This window comes from Delphinapterus leucas, chromosome 6 (genome assembly GCF_059928025.1).
Source record: "Delphinapterus leucas isolate spDelLeu-1000000601 "Yukka" chromosome 6, BTC_Dleu_Yukka2, whole genome shotgun sequence".
Lineage (NCBI taxonomy): Eukaryota > Metazoa > Chordata > Mammalia > Artiodactyla > Monodontidae > Delphinapterus > Delphinapterus leucas.
This window is the reverse complement of record NC_143134.1, coordinates 119,596,797-119,615,865: the sequence shown is the minus strand read 5'-3', so window position 1 is coordinate 119,615,865 and position 19,069 is coordinate 119,596,797. Positions and strand designations below refer to the sequence as shown.

Genomic DNA, 19,069 nt, shown 5'->3' with positions numbered 1-19,069 from the left:
GGTGGCACAGCCCACTCTCAGTGCCGCCGCCAAGAGCCAGGCTGCTGGCAGGTAGGTGTCAAGGGCACAGGAAGGGCCTGAGATGAGGACAGGCTTGTGAAACGGCCGATGTGGGATCGTTCTATTCTGTAAGACCCAACACGGAGACCCCGGCCCCTTCGGGAAAGCCTGACTCCTTCCCTGCCCACACGCACGCCACGGCTCTGAACAACAGGGAGGAACTGCAGACCAAAGCAACCTGCCCACGTGCTAGTGTTGTAAACATTTATTTAAAAAATACTACGGAGGAGAGACGTGGATTCAAAAAACAGAGTCACATACAGAAACAAAATGTATTGGACTGAAAAAAAAAAAAAAAAAAAGACACCATAGGCATTCCGGAAGGGAGGACGGTGGAAAACTATTTACACATCATTTATAAAAGAGCAAGTCTATAAAAAGAGTGTAATACCAAAGTATAAATGCAAAATATAGTGGCACATCATGTGAACAGGAAGAGACCAGTACCTCACAGAGACAGGCAGTGGAGGGAACCTGGGTGGGCTTTGTTTTGCTTTGTCTGCAAGGCCACTGGCGGTGCTCTGGCACCTCCCTCGGTCTGTGTAGCACAGCAGTCTGGGGGGCAAAGAGGTGACGTGCTGTGAAAACAGCGTAAAACGACTCAGAGGACACCACCTCTACCAGAGAAATAAAATACAAATTTAGGTGATGAGCGTAAAAATCGGGCCTGTGCAGGTCACGGGCCCTAGGAGGCCTGGGGAGCGGAAGGTGGTTTCCTCCTGGTTTCTCCAGGGGGCGCTCCTGAGCGCGGCGAGGCCCAGACAGGGGCCCGTCGGCCTGCTCTTCAGCAGCGGCTCTAGGTCAAGGTCAAGGACACTGGGCTCCTGCCCTACGAGCCTGGTCCCGGACAGCCTGGGGGAGATTACGCTGCTCTCTGAGACCCTTTCTGGGGGTTCATTTGTTTGTGATTTTCTTCATCCCTGATGAGCCCAACCGAAACATTAGGTTAAGTGTTGCTCGTGGTAATTAAATAAGACATGTGCCCGTCAGGGTGCAGCCAACGCTGGCTGGGCTTCGGTGCTCCAGTCCCTTTCCTCCTCTGCGTGCACTGGCGCCCAATGGCAGCTCCTTCCGTATCGGAGGCAGCTGTGCCGAGGGCCGAGTTCTGAAAGGCTTCAAGAACTCCAGAAAGCTGAAGACTGGCTTGTCACCGGGGAAAGAGCCCTGCAAGCGTCTGCTTTGCCTTAGAGGAGGACGACAGAGCGGAAAGAGGCCAATCGGAAAGCGAGACCAAGCGCCTCTTCAGGGCACCTGGAAATTCGGAGGAAGGTAACCCTGCGCTCACCGCAGACCGGCCCAGCCCTGGGCTATCTCGGCAGCGGCTGCTCACCCACCGCCACCCCTCCCGCCTCTGGAGGCCCCGTACGCTGACCAGCGACCCTGCTACCCTTAAGACTCAAGCTTTCTATCCAGGATTAGCAGTGCATGTCCCAAGAGAGCCGGGAACTGGGCTCTAAGGACACGGAGAGAGTGGGTGACAAGGAGCCTCTCCCACATCACGGGCCTCCTCGGCTTCCCCACCTGTCCCGGGACCCGGAGGCTGGTTGGTTTTAGCACCCTGTTTTACCCCCCAAATCAAGAGCTGTCCTTCACGTGAGGAAATGGTGAGGGCACCAGCCCGCGGCAGCAGTGGAGGGGAGGGTGGCCAGCTGGTAGCACTTCCCAAGATGCAGTTCTGGAAACGTGTCTTCGGCACAGGAGGCACGAGGAAGGTGAGTGCACAACCTCTCTGCGCAGGGTGAGTGGAGGCGACCGTTCCCAAGGCCTTGGTGACACAGCTCCCACGCAGGGTACTCGTTCTTGGGGTGAAATGGAGGCGAAGGCATAGCCAGGGGAGGTCCTCCAGAAAGACAGATGAAAAGGAAGTGCTCATCCGCCTTCCCACCTGCCCCCAAGAGCTCAGTTTTGAAGCACGATGTGGGAAAGAGGCTGGCGTGCAGTCCACAGGGCAGGAACCCCACAGATAGAACTCGGACAGGTGCCCAGGGAGCCCGGGCTGAGGAGAAGGCAAGCGCAGGAGAGCAGCGGGGCCATGACGTAGGTAGTAGGGCTGCACTCCACGGCGGCCTCGGCCCTGCCCAGCGCAGAGCTCCTGGGCCAAGGCCCCAGCTCGCCGGTCCCGTCTCAGCCACCGTCACGGGCACGGGGGAGCCCTCACGCGCTGCAGGCTCCCGACGCCCGGCTTCTGCTACCTCTGCACGATGTCACTGATCTCTTTCACGGAGCTGAGGAGTTTGCTGAAGTCCTGCGTGGCCGCCGGGCCGCTCCCTGCCGTCGCCGGGCAGATCTGAAGCTCCCGAAGACTGTTCTCCAGTTTGTTGATGGCCTCGCGGAAGGCGAATTTGTTCCTCATTTGCTGGATGGAGTCCACATAGCTCACGCAGAACGTGTAGAGGTTTTTGCCGGCTTCCAGCACGGCGCTGTGGCTGGCCATCTGCTCAGAGTTCTTGGAGATGGCCAGGCACAGGGCCTCGGTGCCGTCCAGGACCATGCCCTTGGTGATGGCACCACTGGCAATCCGCTCCGGAGGCTGGCGGGTTTTCCGAAGAGACACGCGGGTCGATATGAGAGGGATGAAGGCGGTGGAGGATGGCTGGTCCCCTGCCAGGGCAGACGATGCTGACGGCAGCGCGGAGGGAGCAGGGGCTGGGCTGGTCGGGGTCCCCGCTGGCTTGGCGGACGACTGGGGCTTTGGCATGGACGGGAGCGCGGGCTTTTTGACGCCCTCTCCCAGCTGGCTGGGTTTGGCAGCGTCACTGTTCACGGCATCCACAACCAGAGCCATGGGTTTTGCTTTCCCACTGGCACCCATCTCCCCGGCTGCTTCCTGGCTCGGGCTCTGGGAGGCCTTCCCGGCTTTCCCCACGGAGGCTGGAGGAGGGGGCGGCGGGGCGGGTTTGAGCTTGGACAATTTCCCCTTGTCTCTCCCTGGGGACTCGGAGGAGGGCTTGTGCCTCCTCACTCTGGACTCCTCGGCAGGGGCCTTGCTGGTCCCTCCAGAAGCACCTAGCCCTGCCCTGCCGGTGGGGGGCGCCGGCTCAGCAGGCGTCCCCAAGGCACTGGACTTCCCAGCCTCGTCCTTGTGGGGAAGGCTGGAGGAAGGCGCGACCACAACCTGCCTACGGAGGAGTTTTGGGGTCAGGCTGGGAGGGCTGGAGCCCGGGCTGGACTCGGCCGTGTCTTTGAAGACCTCGTCGGCTGCTTCCTCGGTCTTCTTCACCAGCCTGGGTGGGGGAGTGCCTGTGCCTCTGGTCACCTGGTCAGACCTGTTCTCACTTGCCCGCTTCCGAGGCAGAGCTGGCTTCTCACTCTTGTGCCCTCCAAATGTGGACGAGTCAAACTGTCTTCCCGTGGACTGCAGATCCCGAGGCAGCGTGACCGACCGCCACTCGGTGTCCTTGGCGCCGTGGGGCACGCAGGAGGCGGAACAGGACCGCAGGAAGCGCTTGCTGGAGCTGCCGCCACTCTCCTCCTCGCTGGCTGCCAAGCGGCTGCTGGTCAGCGTGCTGGACTTTTTCCACAGGTGGGGTGACCGGAAGCCTGTACCCCCCGACTCCCGGAAGGCTCCATTGGGGACGCCAGCCCCGCTGCTGGGCTTTAGGGACTTGGCTGGCTCGGCTGCGTCCGCGGGCGCGAGCGCCAGCGCCCCGTTGCTGATGTCTCGGCCTTCTTCCTCCGGGGCCCCCTTGCGCTCCGGCTGGCCGTCCATCTCCCGGAAGGAGCTGCTGCGTTTGGGAGGCGTTGGGGCTGTTTTCTTCTTCTTCTTGATCAAGGCACTGAACAAGTTGGTCTTCTTGTCTTTGGGGAGGAGGCGCTCGTCTTCATTTAGGCCGCCATCCTGAGGACCTCGTTCTTTTCGAGGGAGCAATGGAGACACGGCAGGCTCGTGGTCCAGAGGATCTGAAACACATGGGGAAGAGTTTAATGACTCCAGGCCAAAGGCGACTGAGTGAGTGGGGAACCTGCCTGGATCAGCCGGCCTGTTCCTACAGAGCAGCCACGGGTCCGGGCACTGGGCTCTGACAGGCCTGCGTACGGTCCCACTGCCAGCCACCTGGGCGAGTTAGTTCTCTCTGCTCATCCCCGGCTTTCTCATCTATAACACGGAGGACATTAAACCTACCCACAGCGCTGCTGTGAGGATGTAATGCGATAACGAACGTGGAGCAATCACAGCTCTTGGCACGAAATTTCTCAGTAACTGTTGTCACTGTTGTTGGTATTATTATTAGGAAAAGCTTAGGTCTCTCTCCTTGAAGACAGCACAGCAAAAAGCGGGGACACCCCCAGTCCCCTCATCTCTTTGCTGGTTTCCTTTAAAGTAGCAGAGTCCCCTCAACACCACTATCTGGAGAGTAAAAAGCACGACCAGGACAAGCCCAGGGTCAGAACCTGTGCCTCTCGGACCAGTCAGCCGCTTGAGGCTCCCACGAGGACGGTCAGGAGGGAAGGGGCCACATACCACACGGTGCAACGACAATGGGCCATTATGCTTGGGAAACAAGATGGGTGACCTTTTAAAATTTTTAAATGGGCATTCTTTAAATATGAATAATAGCTCCTAAGAAATCTTTCTGCTGTTGCCAAGCTCCCCGCGAGTGAATGACAGAACTCTCCCTCCGAGGGCGGCTGCGAGCACGGTTGCCGTCAGTGCCCTGTAACTCAAAGCTGAGGTAGCGGGGGCCTTTGTGAGAACACCAGGCGGCGCACAGGGCTTCCGAATCAGGGGAAGCCAAGGACCTCCCCAAACCTTCATCCAGCGGAAGAAGGTGAAGAAAGTGAAATGCTAATGAATTATGCACAGCTCTATTTCAGGGCTGAACAGCTAATTGACACTCCTGGCTCACCATGAGATTACGTATCAAAATACCCGTCAGATGAATACTGATGGGCATAAATGAACACAATTGCTTATCAGTGGGCTTTTATAAGCCGCAAGTTTTCATAGCAGCCTCTCCTCCCCACACCGTTCCACGACCTGAAATCAGGGCCACTAACAGAAGGACGCGGGGTCCAGATTCCGGATAGTCTACATGCCATCAAAGCGGGGTGCGCTAGGTGAGCTAGACGGTCCGAGGGCGCGCCAAGAACGCACTCGAATTTAGGTTCATTTCTTATGTAAACCTTTCAAGTGTATACTTTTGCTATATTTTATAGTATACATGTCTGTGCAGTAGTACATACACATACCTATGTATAAGACCTGCACGCTCAACTTTTTTTTTTACATCTTTATTGGGGTAGAATCGCTTTACAACGGTGTGTTAGTTTCTGCTCTATAACAAAGTGAATCAGTTATGCATATACATATGTCCCCATCTCTCTTCCCTCTTGTGTCTCCCTCCCTCCCATCCTCAGCTTTTTAAAATTAACATGGGTACATGATGAAAAAAATTGGGAATCATGGGGTCCACAGATTCCGGCTTTGTCCTGCCCCTTCCCATTCACCCAGCGTGTGGCCCATCAGAGCATCACCCAGATGCTGGGCCTGCCTCAGACACCTCCATTCAGTTGGTCTGCTGTAGAACCGAGGCTTCTGTATCTTTTCTTTTTCTTTTTTTTTTGTTGGGGGAACTGCTAAATCAGAACAGTCTCGCTTAGAGTCAAGCCCGGCACATAGGAAGCACTGGATCAGTGTTTGCTAATGTTACCCCCGATAGCACCTTGAGAGCCCCTTTTCACCACTCCCACCGCCCTCGCTAGTCTAGGGAAGAGCACCAGAAACGGTCTCTTCTCAGAGACCACGAGGGGACACCAGCTCTCCAGCTCTCCACAGGTGTCTCCTGGCTCCGTCGGTGCCAGGGAGTTTTTCGTATCAGCGCTTTCACAACGAGCTGCTCTTCGTTTGGTTCAATATTTTATTATTGCTGTATCTGCCGCAAGAGCAAGCACAAATGCTGTGAATGATACACGAAAAGGTGGGTTTGTTCTTAGTAGGTTTCATAAGCACCACTGCCTAAGCCAATGGCTCCTAAATGACGGGGCAGGGGCTTGCTGTAGGAAAAGGAGAACCTTCCTCTTCTCGAAGCTGGACCACTAACACGGGGTTTGCCTGTCTTTCTGTGCAGTCTCCACTCACTGCTTCCCATCTGCCTGCACTGGCCCTGAGGGTCGACTCCCCCAGACCTCAGGCGGGTGCGGGTGGTGAGGACGTACCAGTCTCTCCTGGGCCCTTGGAGTGGGGCGTCTCGGGCACGTCGGGGGCGTCTTTGTGTTCGGCAGCTCTCCTGGAGGTTCTCGTCTTGGTGGGCAGCTCTGGGGCCTGCAGCAGAGTACCTGCAACCCCTCGCATGCCTTTCTTCCCCAATTCCTTTTCCACTTCTAAGAACCACCAAAAAAATCAACAACAAAACCAGCAGTCATCAGTAACGACGTCATTTTGGTATGTTGGTTTTCTTTTTCTTTTTAAGACAAGAGTAGTCATCTATACACAGTTACAGAAAAGAGATACACATCCTGAGGAAATAGTACTTGAGTAGTTTTCAGAACCCTGGCTGCAAGAGACAGAGGGCCACCCCCCGCCCAGCTTTCCGGTCTCAGGTAAGCTGCTGGCCCACGCACTCTAGCAGGAAGTGTGGACTGAAGGACTGGGCTGGGTCCCACACGGCCGTCCCTCCCATCCCAACCTCTCTCCCCACTGCAGGCACCCTAAGGACCAGCACTTTACCATCTGATATGCTGGATTCCTGGAACATTGTTTCAAAGGCTTGGTGGATTTCAGCGAAGGAGGGCCGGTCAGAGGGATTCCACTGCCAACCTGGACAGATGAGAACCAAGTCAGACTACCCGTGAGGCCTTGCTCACAAGCAGGGGATGAGAAATTCTCAAGGAAAAGTCTGGAAGTTAAAGCAGCATTCCAATCCTGCTAACCATCTTTTGCTATGACAAGTTCAAGTGACATATGCCATTGTGCCCTGTTGCAGGCATTAAGAATTTGGGAAGACTTTAGATACTGGCAGGAATATGGATTATAAAATGCCAGGGATACACTGACAGCAACAACTACATTTACAAACATATTCTTCCCAACCTGCCCCCAGCAAATGCAGAAAATTACTCAACCAAGCAGCCTGCCTCCTATCTCACCCTCACTTCATGGTTATCGAAGTCCGAATCCCTCACCAGTAAAGACGTGCTAATTAAAACAAGATGAAAATGAGGATTAAGGACTGACTGATAAGCCCCAGTGTAGGTGAGGACGTAGGGTCCCTCTCACATGTTTCTGGTGAGAATATAAATTCATATAAACTTTTTGGGAAAACAATTTGAGAAAATCTATCAAAACTTAAAATGCACACGGCTCTCTGAACCAACAGTTCAACTTCCGTAAGTACTAGCGTAACGCACAGAGGCATGTACGTATGAGGGTGCCGGTTCCTGTCTTGTGCATAATGGCAGAAGACAAACAAATGTCCGTCCAAAGAGGACTGGATGAATGAATAAATCATGTAATAGATGCCAGGCAGCTACGTAAGGAAAGACACGAGGCGAGAAAGTGGGAGAGAGAGCGAGAGAAAGAAAGAGCACAAGCTCTGAATTACGGACACGGAAAGACACGCCTGTTACACTGCTAAGTGCAAAAAAAAAAAAGTTGAGGGAATAAATTTTTATACATATATATAAAAAAACGAGTGGATAAAAGTCACCTGGAATATTTGCCTACTATACCAGAAATTTGTATTTATTAATAAGAAACCCAGGTTTGGTATCTATCAATCTCATTTTTGCATTAAAAACAAAAAACACTCACACATAAAATACTATGGGTAAATAAAGGCATACTGAAAAAGTGAAAAAAAAAACAGGTAGCAAACTGTTACATTAGTTGCTTCTGAAGAAGGGGAATGAAGAGAGGAAATGGAATACTTCGATTTTTTTTACTTTACATATATCCTCCTGCCCTGGGTATATGTAAAGTGCCCACAGAGACTTCTAGAACTGGCGGGGGAAGGCTCACATGCTCGCATGAGTTCGTAGACCTTCTCTGGGCAGCCTTCCGGGCGCTCCATGCGGTAGTCTTTCTCTAGGAGTTCATACACCTGGGACAAGTCAATTCCTGGGTAAGGTGACATGCCGTAGGTAGCAATTTCCCAAAGCAACACTCCAAACGCTAAAGAAAAAAGAAACAGCAGGATCGTTCGAGATGTGTAAGATTTAACTACACTGCACTTAAAACTGGTGAACTGTGCAGCAGACGTCAGAAGTTACACCCTCAGAAGCAGCTCAGACGCTGACATTCTACCCGGCTCTTAATTACCAACAGCCCCGGACAGAACAGGACAGAATGAGGTTTTCCGTTTACTCACGCCCACCGACTAAAACAGAAGGAGAGAAGAGGCCTGGGTTGCTCAGCCCCTCCAGGGTCTTTTAGGGAGCCTAGCCATCTTGTTGGGAGATGTGGTGGAAGGAACGTAGGACTGGAATTGAGGAGGCCATTACTACTCATGGCTCTGTGAGCAACTGGTCATGTGCCTAAGACAGGCCACCTCTCCTTTCTGGGTACATGAGATTATCTCTAAAGGCCCTTCCAACTCCAAAAATTTCATTAAAATCTTACAGAACGTTGAAATTCCAGGTCCCATTTAGGAACCAGAACTCCTTGGAGAAACAGGTGATTCAGGTCTGGGGCAGAGAATGAACCTGGAATATTTTATCATTCCAGATAGCAGAGATGCTATAGAAGACTATAGGGTTTTGTCAAAAGGACCAGGAACAATTTGAAGTCCCCATTGGCCAAAGATGAGACAATCTGAACGTCAATTTAAAAAACAACTGCAGTGGATTAATCAATAATATACTTAAATATATTTAAATCCAAGAGCTTATAATAATATCACAAAAGAAAAACAACAAAAACCTGGTCACCGTTGGAGGGTATTAAGAAACCAATTTGTTATCGTGGAAACCGGTAAATAATGGCAAGGAAGCAAACATTTATCCTATCTTTCCTGTATGAACTGTACCTTTACTATAGCCAAACAGTAGGGGAGAAGAAGTTTCTTCTTATAGAAGTATTGAGCTAATAAATGCATAAGGAATGAGAATTATCATTTGGCAACCCCTAATAAATCAGCGGATCTAGACCAAGAGAGAAAACTAAGAATTATGGGCCTACTGTTGAAAATGTACACCCCTTCCTATGAAGTACTCTTACTAAAAGAAAAACAAGTCAAACTCGAACGTGATCAAGCTGCCTCGATCCCAATACCCGTTATCTAGGGAGAGTGAAGACTGAAGAACATGACAGATCTCACCACAGGGGTACAGTGAGCAGAATCCAGAGTGTGGGAGACTTTAAAGGACAAATGACGGGATTTCTTCAACAAATAACTAGCAAGGGACGCAGAGGGATAAAGAAGGAATTTACACTGTAGAGGAGACCTAAGGGCCACTGTCAACTAATAGCACTGTGAGATTCCTATTTCCATCCCAATTTAAACACACTGCTTAAAAAAAAAAAAAAAAAAGGGCTTCCCTGGTGGCGCCAGCGGTTGAGAATCTGCCTGCCAATGCAGGGGACACGGGTTCGAGCCCTGGTCTGGGGAGATCCCACATGTCACGGAGCAACTAGGCCCGTGAGCCACAACTACTGAGCCTATGCGTCTGGAGCCTGTGCTCCCAACAAGAGAGGCCGCGACAGTGAGAGGCCCGCGCACCGCGATGAAGAGTGGCCCCCGCTCACCGCAGCAGCTAGAGAAAGCCCTCGCACAGAAACGAAGACCCAACACAGCCAAAAATAAATAAATAAATTTAAAAAAAAAAAGAAGAAAAGCATGACTTTCATGATTTCATTGGAAATTTGAACACTGACTAGATATTTGATAATATTCAGAAATGAATCTCAACTTGTGGTTATACAAATAAAAAAGTCATCTTTAAGAGACTTATATGAAATATTCATGGACAAGATATTATGCTGTCTGGGATCTGCTTTGAAATAACAAGGGTCGGGGGGGGTGGGCAGATGTACAGGATGAGAGGCACCATGAGGCGATGACAGCAAAGCTGGGTGATGGGTGCCTGGGGCACGTTAGGTAACTCTGTCTTCTTTAGTGTATGCTTACAATTGGCATAATAAAAAGTTCTTTTCAAAAAAGTAAAAATAAAATACTGTCACATGAGGCTTCAGAGGGTAATATTCTACTTGAATCCCAAACCAAACTATACAGCATTCTCTCCACAGAGGAAGACTCTGGGTGCCTGCAGGGTGGGCCGGCTGCCCCTGCAAACCTAGGCAGCAAACTAAGAGTGAAGACATAAAGATGGTGAGTGGGGGAAAAAAAGTTAATCTGAATTATTTTGGAAGAAAAAAGCTCGCTTTTACTTCATTTTGGACAGCAAACAGGGGAGAAAAGATTTTAAAATGAAAAAGAAGGAAGAGAACTAAGTAGTGAAAAAGAAATGAAAGAGCAAGAAAGAGGAAGTGAAAAAGCAAGGAGAGAAAAGAAAAACAGGGAAACAGCCCCACCCTGCGTGGGCGAGGGCGAAACCGGAGCAGCAGCCCTTACCCCAGACATCCGACTTGATGGAGAACTTGTTGTAGGCCAGGCTTTCGGGTGCCGTCCACTTGATCGGGAACTTGGCCCCGGCGTGGGCTGTGTAAGTGTCCCCTGTCATTAACCTGCTCAGGCCGAAATCAGCCACCTTCACCAAGTGGTTTTCCCCTACCAGGCAGTTTCGGGCAGCAAGATCTCTGGGAAAGGAAAAAGTTAATCTGTGAGAGTTTCCGGCTAGCTTTCCAGCTTCACAAGTCCACCACCGTTGTCTATAAAGGTGCAATACCGACAATGGGAAAATGGAGTCCGGGCCCCCTGGGGAGCAGCGCCCGTCCCTCAGCACCCACCGCGCTCCCACGTGCAGAGGGTGGCACAGGGAGCAGCCTCCCTGGCCCCATGACCTGGAGCAAGTTAATCACCCTCGGGTTCACTTATGCCAGCCATAAAATGAAGGTGATAATGACGGTGCTTACTTCTTAGGGTGGTTGTGGGTGGTAGTGAGTTAATAGGTAAAGCACTTCGACTGATGCCTGGAGAACAGTGTCATCTAAGTCTGTTCAGTTATTATTGCTCTGTGCCAGGCACGGGGCACAAACGCATAGGCCAGGCCTCAATCTCGAGAAACTTAAATCAGACTGAGCCTCGCTTGTCCTATTCAGACTTGATAGGACAAAATTTTAAAAAAGCCCACGACATCCTTTACCCAAATGTATTTCCCACTGTCCTATTTCTTCCTGATGCTTATCCAAATGTGTCCTATAAATTCTCCCCTGTGCAATCAGCTTCCTCTCGCCTCCTGATTCTCCCTGGGAAGTAGGGGTCTAATCTTTGGTTCACGGACATTAACCATGAAATCGCAAGGCAAACTGGAATGAGGGATGAGAAGACGCACCAGCTTAAGGCGATGGCTGCGTAAGATAGCCGGCTCATCAGCGATCAGAGGGGAAGGAAATACAGGAGAGTTGTGCCTAACAGGATTTTGGTAAAGCACTTTAAGTTTGCTTGAACGAAGAGAGAACGAACCTAGCCGTGCAAGGCAAACCAGGAGTCAAGAAATCTCAGTCTGCAGCCTCAGAGGGTTCACTTTCTTGAGTGACGGGAGCATCTGAAGGAGGCTCTCGTGGAGCAGAGAAAATCCGTCTTACGAGGAACCGCCAGCATTTCACACATGCTACCCTTGCTCCTCACTATGAAGTCTCAGGTACAGGTTTCATACTTGAGTTAATTGGGTAGGAAAGGTCACCACGGTGGCGGGGAGAGCGTCTTGTGTAAAAGACTCCGGCAAAGCCCATCAGGCCCCGTCCTGCAGAGGCCGTCACTTTGCTAGGAAGCCATTTCCACCAGTAAAGAATGCAAAGACCAAGATAATTGTGGCACACTTGAAGGTCAAAACACTCCAGGCTTTAAAGCAGCAAAGACGCTTAATTCAGAACTACGTATACACAATTCTGACAGTAGTGGAAACATCCCTGAACCAGATGACAGCAAGTTAAGCAGACAATGAAATGATAATAATGAAGAGAAGGAAAAACACGCAGCACAGAAACAAAACCCGCACACGGCTGTTACTGAGCGCTTGTGTAAAAGCAATGCCAACGGCTCCCGGGAAGAGGTCATAACTGATGAACCCCGGCCCTGGAGGAGCAGAGAGCGCTCTACTCCAGAGGGAGCCGTGATGATTAGAAGGGGCGCCTTTTATAAACTTCATTCAATATTCCTCTTAGCCCAAAATGGTTCCGAAGTGAAATATTCAATACTTTTCAGGCTGCGGATGAAGCGCTCCGGCGGTCCAGGGGCCAGGCCGGGCTGAATTTAGTCCCGGATGCACGCCCGAAGCCGGCGGCGTCAGGAACCTGGCGTCTGCCTTTGCTCCAAGGTCCGATGAGCTGCCAGCACTGAAGAGAGAGGCTGAGCCAGAAGACCTCGCGGGTTGGGCTTTGTGTCGAAGGATGCCCGCGCCCCACGCGCGCCCCACAGGCCCGCGGCGGGGGCAGCTTGGCCGGGCTCCTACCTGTGGATGAAGTTCTTCTTCTCCAGGTACTCCATGGCCGATGAGATCTGAGTGGCCATGTAGAGCAGCACCACGGCGTTCACCTCTTGCCGGTTACACTCCCTCAGGTAATCCAGCAGGTTCCCATAGGTCATGAACTCAGTGATTATATAGAATGGGGGCTCCCGGGTGCAGACCCCTGCCAACAAGACAAGGCTTCAGTGTGCTGCCCTGCTCCCGACTGAACACATATCACAGAAGACGAGCCCTGAAGAACTAGGCTTCCGAAACGGATTCGGACTCTGCCCCTGCGTCCTGGGCCCAAGTTCTAAGATGGTTCCATGCACTGGTGGGTTGAGATTATGTTCCTGTGGGAGGGACGTGGCCCCACTCTTTCCTTCCTCTCAAGCCAATGAACTTCAACAGGAAGAGGCTGCCACTGAGTTCATAAGCAAAGGCCGGGCCACATCAGACAAACTCAATCACTGTTAGTTTAACACCCACCGCCCACCCCACCGCCCACCCACCCCCCACCCCGCAATCGGGTATGTCTACGTACAGAATCACTTCCGTGAAGGAACTCTTGAAATTCTTAGGTTTCAGATGCCAATTTGCATTTGACTGCTTTGGGTATCAATTTAAAGTAATAACGTTCTCCCTCGCTCGCGTGGGCACACGGACAGACACACACACGCCCCCCTCCCACACAGGCCTCCTTTTACCAAGGGCTGGATGCTGGTGGGGGACAGATGTACAAATCAGAAACCTCAATGCAGTGAGCCACCCATCTCTTCTCTAATAGCACCTGTGTCACCCCAGAGGGTTTAATTAAGAGGCCCTCTCTCCAGAGCTCCATGCACTCACCGAGTAACTGTACTAAATTGGGGTGCTTGATCTCTTTCATTACTGCGGCCTCTTTCAAGAACTCTTCCACCTCCATGGTATCCTCCTGCAGGAAAAAAAGAAGTGATGACATTATCTCAGCAAGGAAAGTGCTGAAGTGGGGAAGTACGACCTGAATGGTTAATACAGACAGGAGCTTCCACGAACGATCATCCCGGTCCACCAGTCTCAACCACGACATCGCTCTGGACAGGTTCCAAGGCGGCCCGATCATCACCCCCAACGGCACGAAGAATTTTCCACTTTGGTGCTGAGCTTTGGAACTCTCACCCTGAGCACCACGTCAAGGCTGGCTGTATATGCTGGTGACTTGCCCTGGTGGCTCTGTGCAGACTATACTTGTTTCCATCACCCGTGGAGTTTGTGCGGAGCAAGGGAGATGTGTACAGGCAAATACCACAAACTTGGTGCCACTTCCCTAAGGAACAGCTGGCTTCCAAGGCCTCCCAAAATGCTTAATATATAAAAAAAGAAAAATCACTTGAAGAATCCGAAATGTACTTGATTTAAGAGAAGAGACCTTGGGGCTTCCCTGGTGGCGCAGTGGTTGAGAGTCCGCCTGCCGATGCAGGGGATGCGGGTTCGTGTCCCGGTCCGGGAAGATCCCACATGCCGTGGAGTGGGTGAGCCCGTGAGCCATGGCCGCTGAGCCTGCGCGTCCAGAGCCTGTGCTCCGCAGCGGGAGAGGCCACAACAGTGAGAGGCCCGCGTACCGCAAAAAAAAAAAAAAAGAGAAGAGACCTTGATGACAAAAAGATGTATAGCACTACTGAAGAACGATGCCTCAAGACACGGCAGAAAGAGAGGATGTTGAACTTCTTAAGAATGCGGTCTCATGGGGCTCTCAATGAAGCAATCAGCACTACCTGTCAGGTCAATTACTCACAGATCCTAAAGTAGTCTTCACTAGCAGCTCCCCTAACAACGGCTTCACAGGTACCATCAGTACACACCACGTTTTAGGCAAGTTCACAGTATTTAAATGCCAAGGGGAGACAAAGATATCCGCAAATGCCCAGAGCAAAGGCGATAATGTTTCTGCATTTCCTCACGTATCAGTCTGGAGTGCTGTTGTCGGCTCTGTTTTCAGGAGCCTGGCTGTGGGTTTACGTCCGGTAAACCTCTTTTTGACTTAAGGAACCCGCTGTCCTCTCAACTGACCATCAAAGCAAGAAGCAGGTGGGTGATACATGACACAGTCTGTTGCTATGAAAACCAGCAAGGGAAGCAGAACCCCACCCTCCACGTTTCAACATGGAGTCTGAGTGTGTCTGAAGAGCAGGCCTGCATGGGAGATAGGGAGAGAGCTACTTGGAAACTAGATTCCCCAAGAGAAGCTTTATCAGCTGTACTTTAAATGTGGAGCTTTATTTACACTGTACCTGCCGCTTCGGGAAACAAAGCGCTAAAGTGTCCTACTCACTGTGGCTAGTCGGCTCCTACCCTGGCACGTGGGGAAGACTTCCAGAGGACGGGTCACCCGTTACTTAGTGCTGTCTTGCTTTGGTCAAGCATGTTTACAAGCGAAGCATGACCAGTGAGGAGATGTGTCAGCCCGCTATCACTTAGCTTAGGGCTCGACGGGACTGAAACTCAGACACGGTTTATTGCTCTTTAAAAATGGTGAGCTGCTCCTAATGTCAACTGAACATCTTGGGTAGTCTCTGTGTCAAGCTGCGCAGGTGGGAAAAGAACACATCGCTGCTGCCACCTCACTGGCCGTTTACTTCTTCGGAGACCTGCCTGCCCCTGAACATGCTCAGCAGCCCACACCGTTTCTGGCGTTCAGTGCTCTGACCCACCAGGGTGACACGCCGCTACTGTCAACGGCTGGAGAGCCAAGTGCCTGCCGGAACTAGGGGATTCAATGCTGCTCACGGAAGGACCAGGGCCTTTAAGAACCTTGCTCAGCCAACAATATGTTCAAAGAGTAGCTCTCAGATGAAGCTTTCCAGATTTGAGGCACCACACAATGAGCCTCGCACAGTGAACTCATTTCCGATATAACACTGCTCTTATAGCTACTGACTCTTCTCTACAAGAACCATGTTCTAGGTCTTGAGAGGCATGGACATGCAAAAGGAACACTGTGGCTCTCAAAGGCATCCCTCTTCTGCCTTTCTCTCTTCATTCACACACACACACACACACACACACACACGAACCGCACGCACATGATGTGTGGACAGTATAAATAATTCCCTGTTTTTTCTTTCAGGACAATCGGTGTGAACTTGTCTCCCCCTGCTGGAATCAGACCTGGTTCAATTTATAATTTAAACTACTAACAGCATCCTACATTTCTAGCTGTGTTAAACTGGAAATATCCCTGATGCTGTTCTCCCTGTTATATTCCTTTACTTTTATTATTAAAATTTCCATCATTTTGAAGAGGATTCTTCCACTTACATAGTGAAATAGAAGTAATTCCGAATGATTCGGGCAAAGGCAACGCTCTGAACAAAAGCTGTGAATTTCAGTCTGGTCTGTCAAGGGGGGAGTTGGGTCAACTGCCCTCTCTTCATGAGGACTGACTGGCCTGGCCAGATGTGGACCAATGCTTTGGCTGGCACAGAGGTTAAGAGGATGTTGTGAGTTATACCGACCAAGCTCTGCTGCTGCGAAACCATGGTAAGTTGCCTACATAACAGATAACAGATTACCTGCGAACTTGTTTTCTCATCTACCAAATGGAGAGAACAGCGGTACCTGCCTCGCGCACAAAGAGTGCCGAGCGCAGTGCCCGCAACACGGTCAGCACCCACCCAATGGGACTCACTTTTATCGTTATTAACACAGTTGATCTCTACTCCTGAGAAGCAGACTAAACATACTGCTCGTGTGGAAGACAGGCTGGTTCTTTAATTAACTCTGGCTTTTTGGTCTTTCTCAAAGACACGTTCTTCCAGACTCAACATCTCACAGGTGTTTTCTCACCAGCTTCGCCCTTTTTGCTCACTGGCCTCATCCCCAAGAGTAGGAATTCTACAGCATAAAAAAGAACACTATTTTTAAACACAGCTCAGCGCCCCGCTGCCGTGGCACAGCTTTTAGAGCTCTCCATGCCTCCTCTCAGCAGGGACCCCCTGGCCGCAGTGCTGGGCTCGTGTCTAAGATAGATCAGTTTCCACGTTTCCGGTTCTTACCCGATGCCAGGGGAGCAAGGTTACAAGCACAGCGAAGTGCCACCCTGCACCTATCAGCTCGACCAGGGTCCACACACTGGAGAGATGGGGCAGTTTCCGAGCTAGACCGAGGAAGGTGGATGGTTCACAAACCAGGTGGGGGACTTGAAGCTCAAGTGAAAAGTCCACAGGAAACAATCTCACAGAGGAGCCCCCATGACTCTGGTTCCCCAGTACTGCGGCCGTATCCAGCTCCACGGCCAGAAGGGAAGCCGCTGCCCGAGCGACTGAGACATGGCAGTAGCCTGTCTCCCTAGCGCACAGCCCCCGTCCTGCCGTGAAGTGAGAGCCACCGCGTGCGACGGCCCAGTGTTCATGCTGTCCTGGAGCCCTTATTTCCTGCGGGGGAAGATAACAAACATAAAACCCAAACCAAAACATACTGTGTTGGTGAGGGTAGGGAAAACAGGCACTTCCTCCACACCAGTGGTGGAGTGCAAACTGGTTCAAGCTCTTTGATCCAGCAGTTCTACTCTGAGCTGACCTAACAGGACACTCTCCCACGTGTGCAAACAAGGAGAATCCCTGTGCACTGCCTGTAACAGCAGAGTAGTGGAAAGAAGACAAACGTCTACTGAAGGCTGGTGACATATTAAAATATATCCATACAAAAACAAGGCCACCTTACACGTACCGTCAAGGAATAACTGCCAAGACACATTAAGTAAACGACAGAGGGCACAGAGCAGCCGTGTCTATAGCACTGCCACATGGTTAAGCAAGATACGTGCATGTGGACTGTTTCTGGAAAGACACCAAAATCAAGGGTAGTTGAAACTATCTGTATATATTACCTATTGGAAAAATAGGTAAAGAATGGAGTACAGTGCTAAGTTTTAACTTTTTTCAACAGTGTTAACTTCTGTTATTTTAGTAAATTTGTCAGCTAGCTTATGAGTCAATTTTAATAACACAATTAGATTAACAGTAGACCTTTCCAAATTCTATTACGTGCACAACTGTTTCAAGAAAGAAAACTGACTTACAGACTTACTGTACAGCTCACCTGAAGCTTGGGGCTTCTTGTGCTTGGCCGCTCTCTTAGGCCTTTAACAAGGAGAGCGCACGCCTACAACCTGCTGAGCAGTGCCAAAATTCAAACTAGCCGGTCCCGTCAGGGCGCCTTTGTTGTAATTCCAGTTTCCCATCCATAGGGGCCAACCTAGTGCTCCCTTTTCTTCTCTTCGGGTCTTCCTTTTGCCCTGAAGGTATAGGGCCCAGTGGTGGATAAAAGTAGGGCCTCGCTCCCCCTGCTGGTTAAGGAGAGTCTGGTCCTGACCGCTGAGGGCCCGCAATACCAACCAAGGACAAGGAGGTCCGGCACAAAGAGGGGCTCAGTGAGAACCGGCTGAACAAACAAAAGCTTGGGCTAGAGCTGCAAGGATTTCCCAAGTAGTCTTCAAGAGAGAGGCAGATCGTAGCTACAGCCTGTGAGGGAAGTGAACGGGGGTGGGGGGGGAGTGATTTTTAAAATGCGTAACTGTGGCTTATGCATATTTTTCATGGTACGTGAGAAATCAGAACCAGAGGAACAATTTAAAAAAAGACCTGGGCTTTGGAGCGGGATGCCTGGGTTCAAATCCTGGCTCTGTCACTGCTGCCATGGAACTAACGCTAGGTCGGTTACTGAACCTCTCTCTGCTTCAGTTTTCTCAGCCTTAAATGGTGGTAACATCAGTAGCCTTCTCTTAAGGTGGCTGGAAGGATTAAATGAGATGCTCTATGTAAAGCCTAAAGCACTCAGACTCAGGCACGCAGTAAGAATCAATAAATATTAGCCATCACTGCTCTTTGGAACCCACTCAAACTCTCAATGTCTGTAGTGGAGATGAACGCCCCAAAGGTTGATACTAATCTTATTTGCCAAGTGGGAAACACACTGTACAGATGTTTTTTGTGCAGGGTGGGGTGGAAGGAGGGATAATTTATTTAGCAGTTGCTCAGTACCTTATTTTGGGTTAATATACCTCTAGAAAATGACACAGTCCCTTGGGACTTCCCTGGTGGCACACTGGTTAAGAATCCACCTGCCAATGCAGGGGACACGGGTTCGAGCCCTGGTCCGGGAAGATCCCACATGCTGCGGAGCAACTAAGCCCGTGCGCCACAACTACTGAGCCTGCGCTCTAGAGTCCGCGAGTCACAACTAGTGAGCCCGTGTGCCTAGAGCCCGTGCTCCACGGCAAGAGAAGCCACCGCAATGAGAAGCCCGCGCACCGCAACGAAGAGTAGCCCTCGCTTGCTGCAACTAGAGAAAGCCTGCACGCAGCAATGAAGACCCAACACAGCCAAAAATAAATAAATTAAAAAAAAAAAAAATAGAACCACGTTCACAAGTTAAAAAAAAAAAAGAAAGAAAATGACACATTCCCTTTTCCCTAATTAGCTACCACTTGGAGTGACTATTCACAGAAATCGATGCTACTATATTCTGT

At 50.9% G+C, this 19,069-nt stretch overlaps 1 protein-coding gene across 3 annotated transcripts in view; it reads right to left on the bottom strand.

Annotated features, from left to right (window-relative positions):
• Nucleotides 1-250: 250 nt before the first annotated feature.
• The window catches only part of ABL1 (ABL proto-oncogene 1, non-receptor tyrosine kinase), a 133,225-nt gene continuing 114,406 nt past the window's right edge, over nt 251-19,069 (bottom strand). For 2 of the 3 annotated variants that reach the window (XM_022578440.3, XM_022578441.3), the window contains exons 5-11: nt 13,411-13,495; nt 12,568-12,745; nt 10,569-10,753; nt 8,018-8,170; nt 6,728-6,817; nt 6,217-6,381; nt 251-3,960 (exon numbers count right to left, since the gene is read on the bottom strand). In XM_022578440.3, coding sequence (XP_022434148.2) covers nt 2,249-3,960; nt 6,217-6,381; nt 6,728-6,817; nt 8,018-8,170; nt 10,569-10,753; nt 12,568-12,745; nt 13,411-13,495 — 2,568 coding nt within the window. In that variant the 3' untranslated portion in view covers nt 251-2,248. The remainder of the gene's footprint in view (nt 3,961-6,216; nt 6,382-6,727; nt 6,818-8,017; nt 8,171-10,568; nt 10,754-12,567; nt 12,746-13,410; nt 13,496-19,069) is intronic. The other variant, XM_089913874.1, reaches the window with a different exon arrangement.